The sequence below is a fragment of the Peromyscus leucopus genome, chromosome 6 (assembly GCF_004664715.2).
Source record: "Peromyscus leucopus breed LL Stock chromosome 6, UCI_PerLeu_2.1, whole genome shotgun sequence".
Classification (NCBI taxonomy): Eukaryota; Metazoa; Chordata; class Mammalia; order Rodentia; family Cricetidae; genus Peromyscus; species Peromyscus leucopus.
In genome coordinates, this window is record NC_051068.1 from 66,284,091 (window position 1) to 66,307,610 (window position 23,520).

General features: G+C 47.8%; 1 protein-coding gene across 5 annotated transcripts; it reads right to left on the minus strand.

Moving 5' to 3' along the window:
- Window positions 1-18,282: 18,282 nt before the first annotated feature.
- Hapln2 (hyaluronan and proteoglycan link protein 2) lies at window positions 18,283-22,887 on the minus strand. 5 transcript variants are annotated; one of them, XM_037206765.1, is made up of 7 exons: window positions 22,736-22,887; window positions 22,205-22,393; window positions 20,239-20,375; window positions 19,665-20,018; window positions 19,420-19,536; window positions 19,103-19,285; window positions 18,283-18,730 (listed from the first exon to the last, which is right to left on the minus strand). In XM_037206765.1, exons 3-7 carry the CDS (start codon window positions 20,324-20,326, stop codon window positions 18,450-18,452), a joined length of 1,023 nt encoding a protein of 340 aa, XP_037062660.1. In that variant the 5' UTR covers window positions 20,327-20,375; window positions 22,205-22,393; window positions 22,736-22,887; the 3' UTR covers window positions 18,283-18,449. The 5 variants fall into 5 exon arrangements, with proteins under 5 accessions (XP_037062660.1, XP_037062659.1, XP_037062657.1 ...); XM_037206764.1 differs by having other exon boundaries at window positions 22,205-22,477; XM_037206762.1 differs by having other exon boundaries at window positions 22,205-22,544; window positions 22,736-22,884.
- Between the last annotated feature and the right edge of the window lie 633 nt (window positions 22,888-23,520).

The following is a 23,520-nucleotide window of genomic DNA, read 5'->3' on the forward strand; positions in this document are numbered from 1 at the left end:
GAGAGGCGAGCTAGGAGGAGGCCAGGCCTCCCTGTCCCCACATGGTGCAGCTGGCTGTCTCCCAGCCTGCCCTGGAGATTTTCCCGGCTCTCTTGAAGAACCTGTGATCTCCTTCCACTTCCACACGCCAACAGCCCCCACCGAGGCCAAAGCTGTGGCCCGAGGTGCGAACCCAAGCTGTCCCCAAAGCTCCTGCCTTCCAAGCACCCTCTCCAGTGCTGGCTCTTGCTGGGTGCCCATCTGAAGTGGCCACTGGGAGGGCTGTAGAGACTTGCCCCCTCTCCTGCTTTCAGGCAGCCCCCCTCAGGGCCCAGACACCTGGCTTCGAGGCTGGGAGGGGCTGAGTACTGGCACAGCTGTGCTCGGAGGAGAATGGGGGCTTTGATAGCCTCAGAAGGGGGTCAGGAAGTACAGGACCAGCTTAGAAACGCCAGGGAATGGCTCTGAGAGATGCCGCAGCTGTGGGGGAACTGGAGCCGGGGGTTGGGTCTGCAGCATCTAGCCACCAAGGGTTCCCTGCTGCGCCACTCCGGAGTGATGCTGGGGCATGCACCTTCTCCCTGAGCCTCTGTTTCTCCACATGTGAGATGGCGCCCGCACCTTGTCGAGTGGTCTTGATGTTGGAGTGTAGCAAGCTCTTTTGGACTGCCAGTCCCCAAATCATGACATGGAGAAGACTCATTACTAGTTACATGCTCAGCCTTGTGTTTGTCCCACCAGCTCTTATAACTTAATTTAACTGTTTCTCTTCACCTATGTTTTGCCTTGGGTTTATTTATTTATTTTTTAACCCTTCATTCTGTGTGTCCTACTTTCCTGCTTTCTCTGTGGCTGCTTGGCTGGCTGGTCCCTTCTCTCTCTCTCTCTCTCTCTCTCTCTCTCTCTCTCTCTCTCTCTCCTCCTACTTATTCTTTCTGCCCACCAGCACTGCCTATCCCACTACTGCCTAGCTATCAGCCATTCAGCTTTTTATTAGCCCAATCAGGTGCATTAGATGGGCAATGTAAAACCAATGCAACACATCTTTATATAATTAAACAAACGCAGCATAAACAAATGTAACACATCTTTACATAGTTAAACAAATACAGCATAAACAGATGCAACATATTTTTACATAGTCAAACACAGCATAAAAAATGCAACCTATCTTTACAAAGTTAAACAAATATTCTACTCGGCAACATTGGAGCATGCACGTATGGTAATATTGTATCCCCCAATATATTGTGCACCCTAATAAACTTATCTGGGGCCAGAGACTAGAACAGCCACTAGATAGACATAGAGGCCAGAAAATGGTGGCACACACACCTTTAATCCTAGCATTCTGGACCAGAGATCCATTCGGATCTGTGTGATTTCTTTTCTTTCTTTCTTTTTTTTCTTTTTTTTTTTTTGGTTTTTCGAGACAGGGTTTCTCTGTGTAGCTTTGTGCCTTTCCTGAAACTCACTTGGTAGTCCAGGCTGGCCTTGAACTCACAGAGATCCGCCTGGCTCTGCCTCCCGAGTGCTGGGATTAAAGGCATGTGCCACCACCGCCCTGCTTGGATCTCTGATTTCAAGGCCACCCTGGAAACAGCCAGGCATGATAGCACACACCTTTAATCTCAGGAAGTGATGGCAGGAAGCAGAAAGGTATATAAGACATGAAAACCAGGAACTAGAACCTTTTTAAGCTTTTAGCTTTTAGCAGCAGTTCAGCTGAGATCCATTCGGATGAGGACTCAGAGGCTTCCAGTTTGAAGAAAAACAAGATCAGCTGAGGAATTATCAAGGTGAGGCTAGCTGTGGCTTGTTCTGCTTCTCTGATCTTTCAGCATTCACCCCAATACCTGGCTCCCGGTTTGTTTTTATTAATAAAACCTTTTAAGATTCATGCTACATAGTCCTACACTTGACTGTGGACAGGATGTCACGTTCTTATGTGACAGTCACATCAGTCCCATTTCAGGACACTCACTGAGTAGGAGGGAAGAAACAGCCAACCTCTGTGCCCACGTCAGGGCATGCAGTTTGGACCCATGAACAGAGTCACCAATGGTGGTGGTTCTGGTTCCGGAGACCCTGATGGAACTCCTCAGCAGTACCGTGCCCCGACAGGCTGCTTCTCTGCTCCATGTTGGGAGTTTGGCCCTCCTCAGAATGCCAGGCCTTGAGACCCGCCAGGTACTTTGGGGCACGCTGATTAATATGGGTTTCTTGACCCGGAAGGGAACAGTGTGCACTCACCAGTGCGTATCTTGAGCCACGTTTGCCTGTCCTGACCAAGCACCTTGGCCAGCACCAGTGTGTCCAGGCACAGAGGAAATGATGTGCCCCTGCCAGCTCCGTTAGATCATGGCCTCTGAGCAAGGGCCATGATCTAACATGGCCCTTTACAGTGGAGGCGATGCCCACAGGGCCACACTGGCCCTTCAAGCACCCGGAGCTGCCAGCCCAGGATACCTGTAGTCTTTTTCTTTCTCTCTCTCTCTATCCTTCCCTCTCTCCCTCCTTTTGCCCTCTCTTTCATGTAGGTACATGTTCATGTGTGTGTTGCTCAAATTCGTTCCCAGGGGAGACATATACTAACCCTCCTCAGAAGGTCCCCATGACAACCCGAGGTTCAATTCTACCGAAGTTCATTCTTGGGGAACCAATGAGTTCATTGGGTTTACTTATAGAGCACAAGTGAGGGGCAACTTATGGGAGTGTGGGTGCTTCCTCCCTACCAAAGGGCAGGCCAGAAAGTCGTTAATCAGCAGGGGTGGTGCCTTTCCTGTAGCTGCAGAGATCAGAGATCAAGCCTCATCCCCTCTGGCCCCTCCCCAGGCCACCTACAGCACAGTTAAGACAAAATGGCATACAATGGGTGGTGTGGAGAGGCTGGTAGTCAGGTGAGGGTCTCCTGACCCCCCTTACATGGGGATGTAAACAGTCAACAAGCCCAGCTGGGGTGACTTTTGCAAGTGGGCACAGCTGAACCCCTGAAGATGTTTGACTCAGAGGACAGTCACGTGCAGCAGGGTGCATGCATGTTTATGTATATGTGTGCATATGTGTGCATGCGTGGAAGTGAGAGGTCAGGGTTGAGTGTCTTCTTCCTCTACTTCTCTCCACCTTATTTTTCAGATAGGCTTTGTTGGGCCAGTCAGGGTGGCACATGCCTTTACTTCCAGCACTTGGGGGCAGGGGTGGGCAGAGGCAAGTATGTCTCTGGGAACTGGAGGCCAGCCTGGGAGTTCCAGGACAGCCAGAGCTACACAGTGGAGAGAGCCTGTCTCAGAAACAAAACAAAACGAACGAACAAAAGAGAGTGACTTAGGCTTTGTCACTTAACCGAGAGCTAGGCTGGCAGCCCGTGAGTCCCAAGGACTTTTCCTGTCATCTCCTCGTTGACAGGATCCCAGAAACTCACAGCTACACCTGGCTTTTATATAGGTGCTGAAGATCCGAACTCACGTCCCCATGCTTGTGTGTGACCACTTTGCTGACCGAGTCACCTCCCCACACCAACCCTCCTCCCTTCCATCTCTCCAGACCTTTCTCCTTTCCTTCCTTTCCTGTTTTTCCCTTTTGAGGCAGGAGTTCCTCCCTGTGTAACCCACCCAGATGGATCCCTATGAGTTTGGGGCGAGCCTGGCTTGCACAGACAGTCCCAGACCAGCTTGGGCTGCGTAGAGAGACTCTGTCTCAAAAATGAATAAACAAATAAGAAATTGCATCAGGCCGCCACCTTGAAGCATCAGGGACAAGACAGATGGAGTCAGCATGAGGCTCGAAGGATCCAGCAGGGCTATGACCCATGTCCTTCAGCGCTTACTCTCATGAGAAGTCTCCATGCCATCTGGGAGGCTTTGCTCTGGTCTGGGTACTGGTCTGGGTCAAGGGCAAGGCAGAACTGCTAGATTAACACTCCAGGAAGGTGGCTGCCATCCACAGGGGGGCTGCCAGGACATGGCTGACTTCCTTTGCTGTGGAGAAAGGATTTTCGGTGGAATTATCCAGTCTCCCTCACCCTCCATTTTTTTGAGACAGGGTTTCTCTGGGTAACAGCCCTGGCTGTCCGGAACTCACTTTGTAGACCAGGCTGGCCTCAACTTAAACTCACAAAGATCCACCTGCCTTGCCTCCTGAGTGCTGGGATTAAGGATGTGCACCACCACGCCTGGCACTTGATGTCATTTCTTGCACAACTATATATACATATATTTTAACGTGTATGGGTGCTTTGCCTTCATGCACCATGTGTAGTAACTTCTAAGACCAGAAGAGGGCGGCAGAGCCCCTGCAACTGGAGGTGCATACGGTTTTGAGTCACCTTGTGGATTCTTGGACTAGAACCTATGTCCTCTAAAAGAGCAGCTATCACTCTTAAACTCTAAGGCAGTGGTTCCCAACCTTCCTAGTGCTGCGACCCTTTAATACCAGCTCCTCGGTTGTGGTGACCCCTAACCCTAAAATTATTTCATTGCTACTTCAGAACTGTAATTTTGCTCCTGCTATGAATTGTAATGTAAATATCTGATATTCAGGATCTCTGATATGTGACCCCATGAAAGGGTCATGACCCACAGGTTGAGAGACACTCTCTCTGAGCAATCTCTCTCGAGCCCCACAAAACATGTTTAATTTCAGCTAAAGGTCTTGGGATAGCAAAGTGGGAAAAATCTCAGGGTATCCTTTTGAGGGACAGAGAAGGAAGAGGCAGCCGCCACACACAGGAGGAGGCGTGGTGACCACAGAGGAAGAGGCGGCGATGCTGCCCCAGAGAGGTACCTCTGCTCATTTGGAGTCTGACTTCTGTGGTTCCAAGCCAAGTCTGTGGTCATTTGAGAAGCCACAAGAGCCTTTCAATGGGGCACTTCATAAAGAATAGGTCAGCCAGCATCCCCAGCGTTACTGGTCGGTCTCAGAATCACAGAGAACAGCTATCATAGTGTGCCTCCCAGTGCGGCAAAAGAGAAGCTCCCAGTGTCATTTATAGATTATTCCTGGGGAAAAGGAGAATGGGATTTAATCAAACATCTAAATATAGTTACAGGGGACAGAGGAGGGTGCCACATGACATTGTAAGGACACTCGGCTAAATCTAAAATGTGGAAATTTGAGGGGGAAATGGCCCAGTTTTGTTCTTCTTTTTTTTTTTTCTTCTTCTTCTTCTTCTTCTTCTTCTTCTTCTTCTTCTTCTTCTTCTCTTCCTTCCCTTTCATCTCTGGTGTGGTGTGTACTTGTGTGTACACATGTGTGTATGCACTCATGAATGCATGTAGGGGCCAGAGATCCATGTGGGGCATCTTCCTCTATTGCTCCCTTATTTTTTTGAGACAGGGCCTCTCATTAAACTGGAGGCACCAGTTTGGCCTGACTGGCCGCAGGGAGCCCCAGGGAGCCCAGGGCCCAGGAGCCAGGAGCCCCAGGGAGCCTCATGTCTCCACTCCCACAGATTCGTACCATCACATTCATGTAATAGGAGGTTTCTCAGGTCCTATCAAGCCCCTGCAGTCCCATGGCTCACTTATAGAATAATCACTCAGAAGCTTATGTTAATTATAACTGCTCAGCCATTAGCTCAGGCTTATTACTGACTAGCTCTTACACTTAAATTAACCCATAATTCTCATCTATGTTTAGCCACGTGGCTTGGTACCTTTTCTCAGTTCTGCCTTGTCATCTTGCTTCCTTTGTGTCTGGCTGGTAACACCTGATTCAGTCTTTCCTCTTTTCAGAATTTTCCTCTTCTGCTCACCCTGCTTGTATTTCCTGCCTGGTTACTGGCCAATCAGCATTTTATTTATCAACCAACCAGAGCAACACATATTCATAGCATACAGAATGACATCCCACAGCACTTCCCCTTTTCTTTCTAATCAAAAAGGAAGGTTTTAACTTTAACATAGTAAAATTACATATAATAGAACAGTTATCAAGCAAGAATTACAGTTACAATATCTAGTCTATTTGTATTTTGTAAAATTAAAGAAAATATTCTATCATCTATCCTATATTTGTGAGTCTGAAGTTTCATATCTAATTTATCTTTTATCATAACCAAGGAAAACTATAACTCTTTAGTCTTCAACTATATCAAAATCCTCAGAAAGATATAATATTACCTAAGTAACAGGGCATTGTAAGCAACTTCCAAAAATCTAGAATGACAGAGACAGCTGTCTGCCTGGACAGTCATCCAAAGTTCCTCTGCAACGTTGGAGCATCCATCTTCAGCCTATAGGCCAGCTTCTCTCTGTGTCCTGCAGAATGTCTGGCAGTTTCTTCTGTGAAGCAGGGAACTGAAGGACCATCTCACCTTGCAAAGTTCAGTGGTCATCCTTACTATGGGTCTTGTATGTCAGTTTATACAACATTTTGTCAAGCAGTCCAGGCAAGAACAGTTTCTTGCCCAAATGGCTAACTTTTGCCATGAAGATAAACTCCATGTGGAGTGTCTTTGGTGCCCATCATCTTCTTTGAAATAATTGGTGCTACCAGGAGCAGACATGTCTCATTGTCCAGAAAAGCCTAAGTTTTTAAAACATTTTAAGGAATCCATGGCTGATATGTAAAATTAAATTAATTATAAAATTAAAAAAATTTAAATGCATATTCTGTAGGTCTTTGAAGTGTTTGAAGATTACCTACCTAATTGAATTATATCTATGTATACCTAGAAAGTTTAATATGACTACAAGTTTGACTATCATAGAAGACTAATTGTTAATCTGTATTTCTTAATTATCTATTACAATTTCAACTGAGCTACACAAACATAATGCCTTAAACAAGAGTAGAAATATACATACAGTATAACAAAATTAACTTTAGATTTGTATCAATAAACTAAAATCTATAGCAATTTAAAACAAGTTGCTCTTTAAAAGTAGATTCAATAATTTACCCTTTTATTCTATGATATCTATATCATATCCTCCTTTTTTCTTCTAGAAAGATATTGACTATGGCCAATAACAATTTGTAACCAATCTCTAACAAAGACAAATATCTATAATCCATTTTTTGGGAATATGGGTGTAGCATTTTAGGCTACTTCCTGCTGATTGTGGATGCTGGTAGTCTTATAGGGATCCTGAGAAAATTTTAGATAATGCTCAAGTCCTGGAAAGATCTGCTATAACCTTTGTTGATAGGTACCATCTGTTAAGATTCAGGAGGTCTGGCTTGATCAAATCTGATCCATCTCAACCTGGAACAAGTCCATAGTCTCTTGCTTCCTGTGGAAACAAAAGCAGAGCCTCCTTTCCAAAGCAACATATCCTTAGATCCAAATTTTGAAGTCAAAATACATTTAAAATATATATATTGATTTAACTCAGCAGCCTTTACAATCAAATATCTTTCTGCAGCTAAAAATCCCAAAGACAATGCAATCCAGATTCTCTGTGTTATTTCCATCTTTACGTAGCTTATTTTTATATTACTTTTACTGTCTCTTTAGAGACTTTATTTTTTAAAACTTTCCATTTCTTTATATAACTGTCTTTTCCTCTCTCTTCCAAGCCTATGTGCATTTTTACATATAATGTAAGCCATTTAGGGGTTTATTTAATCTTAATCTGTCTTTTTGTGACTCTATTGCATTAAACTGCAGAATGACTAGGACTGAAATGGCAGCTTTGGCTGCTGGCTCCACCCACCTCAGCTTTCCAACATGGTGGAACTGTGTTTACCTCCAGCTCTAGGAACCATGCTCACTAAAGACTCTGGGAAGCAGTGCGTCTATGCTTCCACCTAGCAGCATGTAGCCCAAAAACCTTTCTCTTTTTCTTTTCTTGTCTGTACTAGCAAAAGCTATATCCACCACGTACCATGCTATGTAGCTTGCAGACACCACTGTGTACAGTGGCAGGAATCCACCATGCTGCACTCAAGCCCATATGCTGCCATATAGTAGCTCAAGTCCGCTGCAGCTTTATTTATCAACCAGTTGGAACAACACATGTTCACAACACACAAAAACGACATCCCACACAGCACACTCAGCTTTCGTGTGGGTGTTGGGGATCAAGACTTGGGTCCTCTGAGCCATCTCCACCAATTCCTGCTGCCTGTTTAGATAGGGTTGTCTATAGTCCATCCTGGCTTTGAACTTGCTCTGTGTCCAAGGGTGGCCTTTGATTCTGATCCTGCCTTCCCTCCCAAGTGCTGGGATTACAAGTGTGCACCACATTCAACTTTTCTTTTCTCCTCTTCCTTTTTAGAAAATTAAATTAAAATTTTAATATAGGACCAGGTAGTAGTGGCACACACCTTTAATCCCAGTACTTGGGAGACCTCAAAACTTGAGTTTGAGGTTATCCTGGTCTACAGAGTAAGTTCTGGGACAGCCAAGGCTACCAAAGAAACCCTGTCTCAAAAAACAAAAAACAAAAAAAACAAAAAAAAAAAAAAAAAAACCAAAAAACAAAAAACAAAACCCCAAAAATCAAACAAAAACAAAACAGAAATATAGTGTCTCATTAAGAAGCACTGGCTGGGGCTGGAGAGATGGTTCAGTGGTTAAGAACACTGACTGCTCTTCCAGAGGTCCTGAGTTCAATTCCCAGTACCTATATGGCAGCTCACAACTGTCTGTAACTGTAAGATCCGACAACTTCACACAGAAATATATGCAGACAAAACATCAATGTACATTAAATAAATTTAAAAGAAAAGAAAGAAAGAAAAAAGAAGAAGCAGCACTGGCTGGCCTAGGACTGAGATCTGCCTGTATCTGTCTCTGCCACCACATCCAGTGTTTGATATGATCTCTCTCTCTCTCTCTCTCTTTTTTTTTTTTTCCTTTGAGACAGTTTCTCTGTGTAGCTTTGCACCTTTCCTGGAACTCACTCTATAGACCAGGCTGGCCTCAAACTCACAGAGATCTGCCTGCCTCTGCCTCCCGAGTGCTGGGATTAAAGGCGTGCGCCACCACCGCCCAGGAAACGATCTCTTGACCAGTACTGATGCTGTTGCCGATGCTGCTGTCCTGAAGGAAAGTGGTTCAATGCTAGAGTCCAGAAATCTTGGCTTTCTGGGGTATAACTTCACCATAGACCAGAATTTTGGAATCAGGTTATGTAAAGGGGAGGCTTTTAGTGTGTCCCAGAATCCAGACTACCCTCCCTGGTGCTGAATGCTGGCCTGGGAGCTGGTGCTGTTTCTCAAAGTGTTTGGGAGGGGATCTCCAGCCAAAGTAAGGTTGTTCTCTCCTGCCCCCTAGTGGCCAGGGAGACATGGGGTGGGAGAACACCCCCACCCAGCCCCCCAGTGCCCTTTCCTTCCTTTCTTCTGCCTGGATGACTGATGACATTTGATTATCTTTTTTCCCCCCTGAGACAGCACCTGACATTGTAGCCCAGGCTAGCCCAGAACTAATTATGCAGCTTAGGCTGGACTCCGACTCCAGGAAATCTTCCTCTTCAGACTCCAGAATGTTGGGATTCAGGCTGAGCCAACACACCATCAATTACATTTGAGATGGTAACTTCTGTTGCAGCCTGAGGCCCTGAGTAGCTAAAGTGAGACTCATCACTCATGAGGAAGCTAAAAGCCTGGGTTTACCTTTGGGATTTAAGTCCTGGGTGGTCTAGCTGACCCTGATGGGCAGGGCCCAGAACCTGAAAAATGATGATGAGGATGATTGTTGGTGTGCTACTATCAGTAGTCATTAATTGCTACAAGCAATTATGTGCACCAGGCCCTTACTATCCAGGGCATGCAATGTCTCGAGACCCACATGTCCAGGAGACCAAAGCCTGGCCATTGAGCCCAAGTGTCCCATTTGCTGTATGGTGACTACTGGAGGTACTGTCTATCTGCTCAATCCCTGGCCCTTACACCATGTCCCATGGGATGAATTTAAAAAAAAAAAAAAAAAAAAAAGATTTATTTATTTATTATGTATACAGTGCTCTGCCTGCATGCCAGAAGAGGGCACCAGATCTCATTACAGATGGTTGTGAGCCACCATGTGGTTGCTGGGAATTGAACTTAGGACCTCTGGAAGAACAGCCAGTGCTCTTGACCACTGAGCCATCTCTCCAGCCCTGAGTTTTTGGGTTTTTTTTTTTTGTTTGTTTGTTTGTTTTTTCTAGACAGAGTTTCTCTGTGTAGCCCTGGCTGTCCTGGAACTTGCTTTATAGTCCAGGCTGTCCTTAAACTCACAGAGATTTGTCTGCTTCTGCCTCCCGAGTGCTGGGATTAAAGGCTTATGCCACCACTGCCTGCAGGATGAATTCTTTTTAGTAATTATAGCAAAATGATTTAGCAGTTATAGCCTTGAAAAGCAATTTTAAATGATTTATTTATCATTTGTATTTTATGTGTATGCATGTTTTGCTCATATGTATATATGTGTACTTTGTGTGTGTCTGGTGTCCTCAGGGGCCAGAAGAGGGCACCAGATCCCCTGAAACTGGAGTCAAGGACAGTTGGAAGCTGCCATGTGGATGTTGGGAGCCAAACTCAGGTCCTTGGCAAAGAGAGCAGGTGTTCTTAATCTCTGAGCCATCTCTTCATCCACACAGCAGTTTTACAAGACATCTCAAGCACCTTTAGAGACCTCCCTCACTTGCCTTACCTAGTGCTTTTCTCCAGCCAGGTGCCTGTGGTGGAGCATCACTGCTCGAACAGCAAATACATCCTTGGACCACAGAGCAACGTTTTCATCAGTGACAGACCATGCATACTGTAAATGCAATGGTCTCATAAGATTCTGCTGGAGCTGAAGAGAATCAGAATCTACAGAAGAAAAAGAAGATCCAAGAAGCACTCAGCAGAAGTTTGCAGACCTCAGCAAGCTCCTTCACTCGGTTCTCAGAGCTCAGAAATGGCAGGATTTGGTGCAGCAGAAAACGTTTTGGTAGAATATAAGCGTAGTGGAGAAGAAACTGGCCAAGCACAAATCTAACACCAACACATCAATCAAACTGGAACTAGGGTCTCGGATAACCCATGCTGGCTTCAAACCAGCTACATAGTCAAGGATGGCCTCGAACTTCTGGTCCCCCTGTCTGCATCTCCACCATTTGGAATTACAGTTGTGTGCCACACTGCCTGATTTCTATGGTGCTGGGTATCCAACCCAGGGTTTCATGCATGTTAGGGAAACATTCTACCAATTGAGCTACACCTCCAAACCTATCTCTTTTTCATTTCTAAAGGGACTGCCTCACTGTTTCCACAGCTACCACATCATGTTACATTTCTACAAACAGCCAGGTGGTGATGGCACACGCCTTTAATTCCAGCACTCGGGAGACAGAGCGGATCTCCGTGAGTTCGAGGCCAGTCTGGGCTACTAAGTGAGTTCCAGAAAAGGCACAAAGCTACACAGAGAAACCCTGTCTCAAAAAACCAAAAAAAAAAAAACCAAAAAAAAAAAAAACAAAAGACATTTCTACAAACAATGCACAAAAGTTGAAAACATTGATTAGGCACAGGCACAGCAACACACATCTGCAAACCAGCACTCAGGAGGTGAGACAGGAGTTCAAGGCCGGCTTCAGCTATACAGTCAGTCAGTTTGAGGACAGCCTGGCCTACAAAAAGGCAAAAACAAACAAACAAAAACAAACAAAAAAGAAAACCAAACAAGCAAACAACTTGTCTAAAAAATATTGAAAATATTTTTTCTAACACAGAAGGGTTTCCATAATAGAAAAGGGTTTTGATTTTTGTTGGGTTTTGTTTTGTTTGAGACAGGGTCTCACTATGTAGCCCTGACTGACCTGCCTCTGCTGAGATTAAAGGCAAGCACCACCAAGGCTGGGCCCTAATAGGGAGAAATGGGACTGTGCATTGTCTGTTCGTTTGTTTGGTTTTGTTTTGAGAAGTCTGAACTGAGATATTCTGAGGTTCCTGAGACGCAGGCAGTAAACACAGCTCATAAACCCTTCACAAGGCCCCTCCCCAGGTTACAGTAATGGTGAAGAAGCCTGGGAAGAGGAGGAGGCTCACGGACAGAGCTGCTCTCTTGCCACACATCCTGGTACAGCCTCTGTGACTTACCACACATCCTGGGCTTTTCGATGATGCAGCTGTCGTGGGCTAGCCCTACTCCTGTAAGGAACCGCAACCAGTTCATTGGCTTGCCCAGGAGGCCTTAGTGGAAGATTGGTTCTGGTCTGTTCTTGGTGACCCACCTGGGATGAAGAAGGGCTTGTTCACGTCTCTGCAGGAAGTCTCACGCCAAGGTCTTACTAGTAGGCTGGCCTCCGACTCCTGCCTCAGTCCTTCAAATTCTGGGATTGCAGGCCTGGGCACTGTACCTGGCCACAGCCAAATTTATGATGAGAAACAGAAATGGGGAAAAAATGATCATGAGAAGCATTTCTGAAAACAGCTGCTCTCCTTAAGAGCCTCAGTCACTCGGGAGGCAGAGGCAGGTGGACCTCTGTGAGTTTGAGGCTAGCCTAGTCTACATAGAGAGCTCTAGGCCAGCCAAGGCTACATCGTGAGACTGTCTCAAAACAAAAAAAAAACAAAACAAAAAAGAGCAAAGCAAAGCAAAAAGCTAATTAAAATAAATAAACCTCAGTTAATCCTCAGGGCCTCCAGAAGAGGGCGCTGTGACCACAGGAGATGCACACTGCCCGATCGCCCCAAGGACCTTCCCAGGGACAAAAGTAAGTAAGGCAAGAATGGAGATGAACTTGACCCCAGGTGGGCCCTGGCTAAATACGTAATTATGTCTTAGTCTTAAACAAAAAGTTTAAAGAATAACAACATCAAAAGGAAATAAATATTTATATAGTAATATATAATAAATACAAATAAATAAAATAGAACAGGATATAAAATATTCTTGTACAGCTATATCATGCATTTGTGTTGTAACCCAAGCGTTATGAAGGTGTAAAAAGGCTAGCCTAGAGGCCGGGCATGGTGATGCACACCTTTAGGCCAGCCTGGTCTCAATAGTGAGTTCCAGTCCAGCCAGGGCTACTCAGTGAGAGTCTGGGGGCGGGGGAGAGGGGTAGTGAGCTAAGGTCCATTTATTATTGAAAGAAAATATTTAAAATTTTCTTCCACAGGCAGTGGTGTCACATGCCTCAATCCCAGCACTCAGGAAGCAGAGGCTGGTAGATCTATGAGTTCAAGACCAGCCTGGTCTACAGCATGAGTTCCAGGTCAGTCAAGGCTACACAGTGAAACCCTGTCTCAGAAAACCTGAAAAGCAAAAACAAAACGAAATTTTCTCGTTATATTTATTCATGTGTGGGTTGATGTACCATGAATAGCATTCCTGAAGAGGTCAGAGGAAAACTTAGGGGATGAGGCACTCATTCTCCTTCTATGTAGGTCCCAGAGATCACACTCGGGTCCTCAGCAAGGGCCTTTACCTGAAGGACCATCTCAGCTGCCGAAGGCACTGACTTTATCAACTTAGTGTAGCCTGGGTGGAGTCCTAGAGTGAGTCCTGGGCCTTCCCAGCCCTTCCTTGCTCACCCACTGGCTCACTAAGGACAGTTCCCGTCCCTGGATGTTCCATCCATAGTGAGAGTCCTGAACAGATGGGCCAGGTTTGCACTGTAGCATTTAGAGACAAATATCATCGTGTCCCCAGAGCCTGTAGGATTGAGTATAGTGGTATCCGGCTCACAGCCTAGGAGCACCAGTCCACCGTATCAGCTGGGCTGTGGAAATAAATCCTGCCATGTTCATGCAGAAAGAAAATCACCTGAGACATTTCTCACAGCATATTGGCCCTGTTCAGCAACTCACTGTGTGTATAAAATCTGCAAATATCTATGAATAAGTAATACCACTGCAGTCTTGTCTTTTGGGACACTAGTATATTTCCTTTAGCTGTATTCCTGTTTTGTTTTGAGATATGGTCTCTATGTAGCCCAGGCTGGAGACCAGGCTAGTCTTGAACTGATAGAGATCCTCCTGCCTCTGCCTCCTGAGTGCTGGGATTAAAGGCGTGAACTACCATGCCTGGATAGCTATACACTTAGAATGTTATGGTTCAGTCACTCCTCAGTGGTGTTTTCCTCTTTCCACAGGATTAATTACCTGTCAAATCTGAGGTTTTGCATTGTTTGTTTTTTGGCAAGGTCTTCCTATATAGCTGGAGCTGGCCCTGAACTTTGCAATGTAGAACAGGCTAGCCTGACCGTGAGCACTGGCTGTTCTTCCAGAGGTCCTAAGTTCAGTTCCCAGCAACCACATGGTGGCTCTCAACCATCTGAAATGAGATCTGGTGCCCTCTTCTGGAGGCAGGGGTACATGCAGACAGAACACTGTACACATAATAAATAAATCTTAAAAAAATAGATTCATAAACTCACCAGAGCAGTGGTGGCACATAACTTTAGTCCCAGCACTCAGGAGGCAGAGGTAGGCAGATTTCTGTAGGTAGAATTTTCTGTCCTGCCTGCCAGCTCCCAAATAACCACACAGAGACTTATTATTATTAACTATAAATGATCAGCCAACGCTTAGGCTTGTTACTAACTAGCTCTTACAACTTAAATTAACCCATATTTCTTATCTATGTCCTACCACATGGCTCAGTACCTTTCCTCAGCATGGCATGTTCATCTTGCTTCTCCTTTCATATGGCGACTCCACTCTTCTTCCTTCTAGAGATCTCTCCCTATCCACAAGTCCTGCCTCACCTCTTCCTGCCTAGCTATTGGCCATCTAGCAGATTTAGGCACTAACAGAAAATATAAAGCAGCAAGCGAGAGACAGCAGGCATGAACAGCATCTTCCACCAGTGTACAAGATATGAAGATTATTTCACACAACAGATACTCTGTGAAGTTTTGACGGGCCGAGCCTGTAATGTGTCTAATCACCATGTCTTTGCTAGCTTTGTTAAGCTTTAGTTTTTTTTTTGAAGAAATTAAGTCATATAAAAGAACTGTGATGTCTTATAAAAGCACACTATACAAGGATCATGAAAATGAAGTTCCCAATTTCTCCACAGAGTTTTAAAGTGTATTTTGGTGCTGAGTGAGCTTTAATTCAAAATTGTGATGTTTAAGGCTCAAAAATCTTGAGGATAAAATTATAAAATCCTTATCCTATGAGAATAACTAACTTATTGTAAATTGTTAAAGGTACTTAAGACATAAAAGACATGCATGGTGGCACAAGCCTTTAATCCCAGCACTCAGGAGGCAGAGGCAGGCAGATATGAGTTTGAGACCAGCCTGGTCTACCAAGAGAGTTCCAGGTCAGCCAGGGCTACACAGAGAAACCCTCCCAAAAGATAACGATCTTATAAATGACCAAATATCTTTAGTGTGCCCCGATTTGTGTTTGTAGTCCAGCTAAGTACAAAGGTAATTCACTTACAGAGACAAGTGTGGAAGGAGAGACCAATTTATATCTCCCATTATATAGTCTTCTGGATATGTTGTCAATTAAGCCTAAAACATGTAACTCAAAACAAGTTTCAAGTAAATGTAAAGTTTCTTTAATATAAACTAATACTAAAAATCATGTATATTTTAGAAATTGGTTATGAAAAATGAATGCTTGATTAAAATGGGTTAAATTACAATATGCTTGCACAACAGGACATCCCTAGACTCAAGTAATACCCTTTTCCTTGGACGGGACACAGACCCCAGCAGAGTAAATTGCATGCTAGCCCCGTTAGAGGAGAAGTATGTAGGGAAATTATACCCACTAGAAGTCTGCTGCTCTCGTCTCTGGCTGGGTAGGCCAGACCTGGAAACCTTCCTCCTTATCTATAGGGCAAATGAACTACTCTCCATGCCTCACATGACAGGGGGATGGATTCACTCACCCAGCAGAGGTTCTCAGAGTCTGCATTCACATCCTAAAGGTCTCCAGCAACAGAGACAAACAGCAATTACTCTGCTCTCAGTGTCTCCCAAACTGACATATGAGCTACTGTGGACAGAGGAAGCTTGTACCTAAGCCTGCCACCTGACTGGGAAGGGACCTGCATGCTACTTCGATTGGCCATGCCTCCTTCCCTGGCTTTCAATTATCCTCTGAGCTGACAGGAAATTCCTTGATTCTGTTAGAAGTCCCCAGAGAGTTTCAAATAACGTAAGACTAAGACAGAGGCTCTGCCACGGCCAGCCAGCACAGCAGGTCCACTGTGGACACTCATCTACGCATTAAGTTATAGGTGTCATCTGGACCCACCGTGACTGGGCAAAGAAAACAGCACAGCCGGAGGAGGGGAAATCCTGGACTGTGAAAGTTCACCCAGACCAGCCTCTCAGAGTTTCTTTCCAGAGATGACAACTGGGACCAGCTAGCTCTCCAGCCTGCTCCTGTGGAAAGCCGGAAGCCAGGGGGCCTTCCCATGGTAAAGCTTACGGAATTCAAGAGTGGACATTTGGAGACAGGGGTTGTTAGATTTCTGAGGCAGGATAAAGAGACAGAGGTGGAAAGAGAGCAGGCTGACCGGCAGAAGACCGTTTATTTCAAACAGCAATGGGCGGACATTCTCCTGAGGGAAAGGGAACACTTGGAGCTTATGTAGGGGGCCTGGGGAACGCAGAAGTTAAATGCAGCTGCAGGGGGATGTCTGCCATTCTGCTGTCTCTATTTCCTGGAACTGTTTGTCCAGACTAGGCTGTTTTACCTTTAGAAACTGTCTTGCCTGTGACCGTCAGGATGCGGGTGATAGTGGGTGACTGAGTTAGCCAATGGCAGTGGAGGGGGAGGGGCTGGAGTGTCAACACAGGGACGGGATTTCAGCAAATCTTAGGGCAGCTGAAAGCTCCTTGGTCAGGGCTCAGAAGAGATTGTTCACGGTTTATTCCTTCAGGGATTATGATGTCCCTTTCTGCCTCTGAACTTGTCATAAAATTAGCCACAGTGCTTCCTATAGGGCACTGACAGCTCCCCAGGACCGGACTCTGACAAAATTTTATTACCTCTGCTGTATCTAAAAATAATAGGTTTAGATTTTTTATCTGATTTCTTTAATAACTCATGCCTGATTATACACCTAAATAACAATTGATCCTTATAAATAATAAATAAAGGAGACCAATAATCCCTGGTTCCATAGCTGGTTTCATTGGAATCCATGGCCAACCACTTTACTCATGGCCCCATGGGTCTACTTGCCCTTGTTCTCCTAGATTTAACGATCAGGCTCTACCTAGTTCACCGGTTGTTACCCAGCACCCACTCCTTCATAAAAAAAAAAAAAACAACAATGTAAATGTACCTTAAATAAATGAGTGAGTGAAGTGACCGAGGTGAGGCCATCTTGACCTGGCTCCATTTTGTGTCCGCTTGGACGCTTAGTCCCCTATCCCACCACCTCCAACGGTCACATCTAACCTGACTACACACTTGAGATTTCCATGCTTCTGACCATGGTCCAGATGCATTAACCAAAATAATTAATATCTACAATAAATGAAGAAGGTATAAGTCAAAAATGGTTGCCATGTTATGCATGAAATAACTACTATGGTCTGCCAAAACCAGATGTTGTAAAGTTACCCTAACTCTCATCTACCATTAATGTGGTTTGTATCTTAAAAAATGCTGGACCCCTGAGCTCCCACTCCAAGAGACATGGACTGAGGCACGAACCCGCTCTTGATCACAGGCCAGAAACAAAGGGCAGCATTTGCTTTAACTGTCTTAATCTGCATGGTTGTCTGTGTCTTTCTTGAATGGATTTATTATAGTATATATGTGCAGCATGTGCCTGTCTGGTACCTGAGGAGGTCAGAAGAGGGTGTTGGATTCCCTGGAACTGGAGTTACAGATGGTTGTGGGTTCTGGTCCTCTGAAAGAGCAGCGAGTTGTCTTAACTGCTGAGCCAGACTTTACTACCTTTAATTGTAGACTTTAGCTGGGTCTGATCCCAGCACTCAAGAGACAGAGGTAGACTGATTAGTGTGAATTCAAGGATAGCCTAGTCTACATAGTGACTTCCAGGACAGCCAGGGCTAAATTGAGAGACCTTGTCTCAAAATTAATTAATTAAAGCAGATCTTGGAAACGCTTCTAAGTACATTTAAAAATGCGTTTAGAACTATTGAATATTTGTTCTGTAGGGCCTAAACAGTTATGTAAGTTTGCAAATTTGAGTGAGAATCCCTTGGGTGGCTGACTAGACATAATAGCAGCCTGAGTTCTCCCACGAGGATGGCCAGGCCCGCGTGCTTTCCTCTCCTCTGTCCTGGCTCTTGACGCCCTCTCATCACAAACCCTTTATTTTGCTGGGCCACGGAAGCAATCGAGCCTTTCCTCTAGACTGTAGACGTGCTTTGGGTCCAGGGCCAGATCCTTTCACACTCATACTTCCAAGACTCCAAGCCCTACAGCTTATCGAACAGAGAAGGTGCCATGTTATTTTATTGGTCAGTTAATGCCCGGGACGCCCCTCTGCCCGGGAGCCCGGTGAGCTGAGCTGGGTTGGGCAGGCAGGTGGTGGGGCTCAGTCCTCGTCTGCCGAGAGAGACCCGCCACTCCGTCGCGCGCGCGCGCGGCAGGACAGTGCGCTCCTACTCAGCGTAGCAGTAGGTCCCGTAGGCCGCCTGCTGGGGCCGGGGGAAGCCGAAGCTGCGCACCCCGGGGTCAGGGAGACCCCCGCAGCGCGGCCGCGGCGTGGTGATGGGGAAGCGAACGCTGCCGTCCGCCAGCCAGCCTCCGTCGCAGCGATCCAGCCCCGAGAACTTCCAGGCGGCGTAGAGGTGCCCGACCTTGGCTACTACAGCTCCGCGCCGCCGGCAAGCCGCATGGGCTTCAGACAGCGTCAGCCGCCCGGGCACGAAGAACACCTGGCCTGGGAAGGTGAGCGGGTGACCGATCGCCCAAGCAGCCGGTCTGGGAAGGGGACGCGACCGCGAAGCTCCGGAAATGGCAGGACTGTGCTGGCGGGAGTCCAGAAGACTGCTGTCCCTGACATCAGACCCCGCCCACATCCTTCCTGTCCCCTAGTCCTGTAGCACTAGGCCCCGCCCCAGACCCGCCCCCGCCCTCCAGGCCCCGCCCACGATCCTGGGCGCAGACCGGCGCAGGCCGGGTCTACAGGTCCTGCTCCTGCCAGGTCCTTGCACTCGGCCGGGTCAAGTCCTTCCTCCTGGCCCAGGCCCGACCCCGCCCTTCCTCCAGCGGAGTGCCCAGGTCGGGCACCGCCTGCCCGCGGTTGGCTCACCTGCCAGCGCCGAGGTGAAGCAGAAGGCGTCGTAGCGGTCGCGGCTGCGGTCGCGGGGCCCGTAGCTGCGGATGCCTGGCCGCCCTTGACCGCCACACGGGGCGCGCGCGTTGAGCACCGGGTAGCGCACCGAGCCCTCGAGCAGCCAGCCGGCGTTGCACCAGTCCAGCCCCTCGGTCCACGCTGGCGGAGGAGGGGCCGGAGAGGACGGGGGTCACCGGTGCAAGCCAGACTCGAGCTCCCCCCTCCTCCGCCGCTGCCAGCTTGCGGGGACCGGTGTGCACCCCGGGGTCACCGGTCGGGGATCCTGCGCTCACCCTGGTACAGTTGGCTGTAAGTGGCTAGGCGTCCGTCCTGCTCCTCGCACGCCTGCTTTGCCTCGAAGTAATTGAACTGGTAGCGGCCGCGGCTGGGTTGGTACGGAAACACCACACCTGGGAGCGGGGAGAGCTTGGGCAGGGCAGCTGGGTGCCGGGGGGGAGCGCCGGCAGGGGAGACCCCAGCAGAGGCGAGGTGGCCGGGCACAGCTAGTGAACAGCGGTGCGGGAACCACATAGCTCACCCTCCAGGCGCAGGGTCAGCGCCACGCTCTCGTCCTCGATGCCATTGATGAGCTCGCAGCGGTACCGGCCCTCGTCCTCCAGGCGCACGTTCTTGATGACCAGGGTGGCGTCCAGCCGATGCCCCCTCCGCATGCTGGCGCGCCCTCCCAGGGGCCCATAGCCCCGGGCGTGCAGTCCGTTGGTGATGAGGATTAGCGTTTCCCGGAGCTCCCCGGGCTCCACTTTGCTCCAGCGTACCTTGTAGCTGGGAGGCGAGGTGCCCAGGACGCAGGGCAGTGTGGCCGTGGCCCCACGACGAGAGTGAATGACCTCGTGGATGGGGGGCAGGAGGTAGTGGGGACCCGGATGGGGGGCTGAGCAGAGGGGCCACAGTGGCAGGCCTCTTATCCTCCCTGCCCCAAGTGCCCGCTCAGACCTGGTCCCCGGAAGCTTTCCTCGGGCTCACTGGCACCACCCTCGCCTCTCCGTACGGATTCTCCCTCCCTAGGTCCTTTCAGCAGCTGCTCTTCCTAGCCCTCCATCCCTTGACCCCCTCCCCCAGTGTCCAGGTTGGGGGCTGGGCTAGGGTCTTACCCGAGTTCCCCAGGGCTTGGTGAAGGATGGTGAACGCCCAGGGGAGAAGGAAGCAGCAGAGTGCAGAGAGAGGGGTCCGACGCGCCATGATGGTGTCAGCAAGCGCCGTTGGTGGGGGAGGAATGAGGATCAGCTTCCTGCTGGGTAAATATGGAGGCATTTGTGCAGCTGGGAGGCGAGAGGCTGGTGACAGGTTATCTCAGCCAGCAAGTCCCACCTCAGCACTGCTCCCGGGTCCCCTCATTGTCTGCATTGACAGCATCACTTTCTATCCCAAAGCCAAAGTAAATAGGATTTCTCCTGCTTGAAAGCGTGGCTCTCCCTCACGCTGCCGATGAAGTCGAACCTTCGTCACAGTTTCCAAGGCTCCAGGCTCCAGGCTCCCCTGCACTGTCAATGTCTCCCCTATCCCAGTCTGGCTCTGCACTGGAATCCAGACACAGTGAACTTAAGAGACATCAGAATTGGGCCTTAGGTCTGGAGAACCTTCCTCATCCTCCAATCTGTCTCACTGTGGATATGAAGTCTGCTGGACTGGACAAGGAACTTTTTCCTCACGCCCTCATCGCTGGCTAAACTAACTGGATTTGAAAGCACTGTACATGCACTGGCGGGCTGTGTCGCCAGGATTTTCTAGAAGTTACAGTGCATAACATTGTAAAGTTATGCAAACAGATTCAAGTGCAGCTGTCTGTCTGTCTGGGCCGTGGATTCTCCTCCTTTTTTTTTTTTTTTTTTTTTTTTTTTTTTTCCTTTTTTGGTTTTTGTTTTTGTTTGTTGTTGTAGTTTCTATTCTTATCACCTGGAAATTTTTTTTTTTAAACAAATGGTGGACCGATGACCCTTGACTTGTTTTTATTCTCTTTTCAAATTAGGCTCTTCCATGTGCTACTTGCATAACCTTAACCAAGTGTCTTGATTAGGAAGGTGCTAATCGGAGCATCCTACCTGGCTAGTCCCATTGTCAACCTGAGTGGCTTTAGAATTACCTAGTAGACTCTGGAGCAAACCTCTGGGCATGACTGTGAGGATCTAGCCAGAGAGGATTAACCAAGGAGGAGGCCGACCCTGAGTGTGGGCCACATCACCCGGCGGGCAGGAGCACCAGACAGAATAGAAGGGAAAAAAACCTGTGAGCCAAAATCAGTCTTTCCTAAAGCTGCTTCTGTTGCATATTTTGGTCGTGGCAACATTAAGCATAACCAACACACTACACTTAGCAGTTGCAAGAATTAGGTGAATTAGTCATGGATGTATAAACCACTTAGAACGGCGTCTGACGTGGAACAAGCGCTGTACAGTACAGAGTAGGGTCAAGCTGGATGTGCACTGCTATAAACTAACATTAAACAGTTACGGGAAGCAGGGATGGGAACACTAGGTTAGGGTAAAGAGAGGCTTCAAAGAGTGTCTGAAGCACTGGGCTCCGAAGACCAGTTTGTAGCTGGAGAAACAGGTAGTTACACTAAGATGGCTCAGAGCTTGGGAGCACTGGCTGTTCTTCCAGAGGTCCTGAGTTCAATTCCCAGCAACCACATGGTGGCTCACAACCATCTGTAATGAGATCTGGTGCCCTCTTCTGGCCTGCAGGTATATATGCAAATATATACAAACACTGTATACATAATAAATAAAACTTAAAAAAATAAATAAAATGTGTTTAAAATAATGGACCAAGAGTGGTCCAGGATAGCTACCATCGGCATATTTAAAGTGCAATCTGATCAAGGCACTTCACTCTATACTTGTGTGTTCATGCCTTTGGAGATTCAGGGAGGCAATGATAAAGGCCACAGGTGCTGCCACAGAGCTGTGAAAGAATTTGCTGAGGTTTGATTCCAGACCTGACCAGCCTGAGCTCTTAGCCACTGATCTAGAGTTCTGTAGTTAAGAGAAGCACACACATACCGTTTCCATACCCCTTGCAGAAAGAAACCAACACAGTAGCCTGCAGCCTGGTGCCTACCTGAAAAGATGACCTCTCCTCAGAGACAAAGAGACCGGTGCTTAGAAGCTTCCTGTCCTGCTGAAGGAAGAAGTTCCAGTGGAGGTGCTGTTGGGGATCCTGGGGGTTCAAAGCACCCTAAGGCCTCAGAGCTTGGGCGCCTGGTCAATGTTCTGGCTCCTTTGACACTTTTCCAGGAAGGCCTGTTTCCTGTGCTCAAAGAAGCCAGGTGTTGAGACCTGTTCTCCAGCTCACGCTAAGCCAGCCATGATTGGATCAGTGGCACTTGATGTCCTGGGGCCAGGGCAAGACACAGGGTTGGGATGACAGAGGACAGAGTAAAGCAAGCGACCCGGATCACCTAGAAGAAAGCAGAGGGCAGGCCCTGCTACTTCTGTTCTTAGACCAGGGATGGGACAGACCAACTGCTAGTATGAGGGTGTTGGGCCGGGCGGGATGGGAACGCGCCCTAAGTGTGAATCCAGCCCTGTATTTCCATATGGACCTCATCCAAAAAACAAAATTTCCCCTCCCCCCCACCAAAGCCCTCACCTGTGCCCTCGGTGCCAGGCTACATATGGCCTTTTGGAAGAGGCTCTCAAGGTAGGAATCAGACTTCCAGGATGTCCGGATGCTTCAGGACCCTGACCCTTTCTGTCTGTCTGTCCTTTTCTTTTCTGTCCCCACCCACTGGAAACACAATTTCCCATTGTCTCTGTCTTTCCCCCATTGTTGGACAACAGGGCCCTTTTATTCATCCCTTGGGCAATCGCGTGGAAATGTCAACAGCTGGGGATGTGGGATGCAGGACCGGCTGGCACAACGCACCGGAAAAAGGCCTGGGTGGGTGAAATCGGCTCCGAGCAGAAACTGACATCCAAGGGGAAGAGTATAGGGGAAGGCTGAAATGGGCACCCGCAGTGCTCCAGACTCGGGAATTATAGAGTATGTGTGATGCTGGGGAACCACCTCATTCAGGCGGGCGCGGGGATGGGGTCGGATGTGGGGGGCGGGGAACGGCGGACACAGGACAGGAGGAACAGCTAGGATTACTGTTGGAGAGGTAGAAATCACATGAAAATTCTCTCTCCCTGGGAACGGACATGCAACTCCTAGCAAGGAGGAACTGGGGAAGCTCTCTAGTGGTTTCATTTCATTGTGTTATTTTAGATGTGTGAGTGTTGCTTTTGGAGGTGTGGTGGTGCACATCTGTGCTCCCGCGGAGCCTGCAGTACTCGAAAAGGCCAGAAGAGGGCATCAGATACACGGGAATGAAGTTACGGACTGTGTGCGCCCGCCACACTTGGTGCTGAGAATGAAACCTTTGCAAGAGCAAC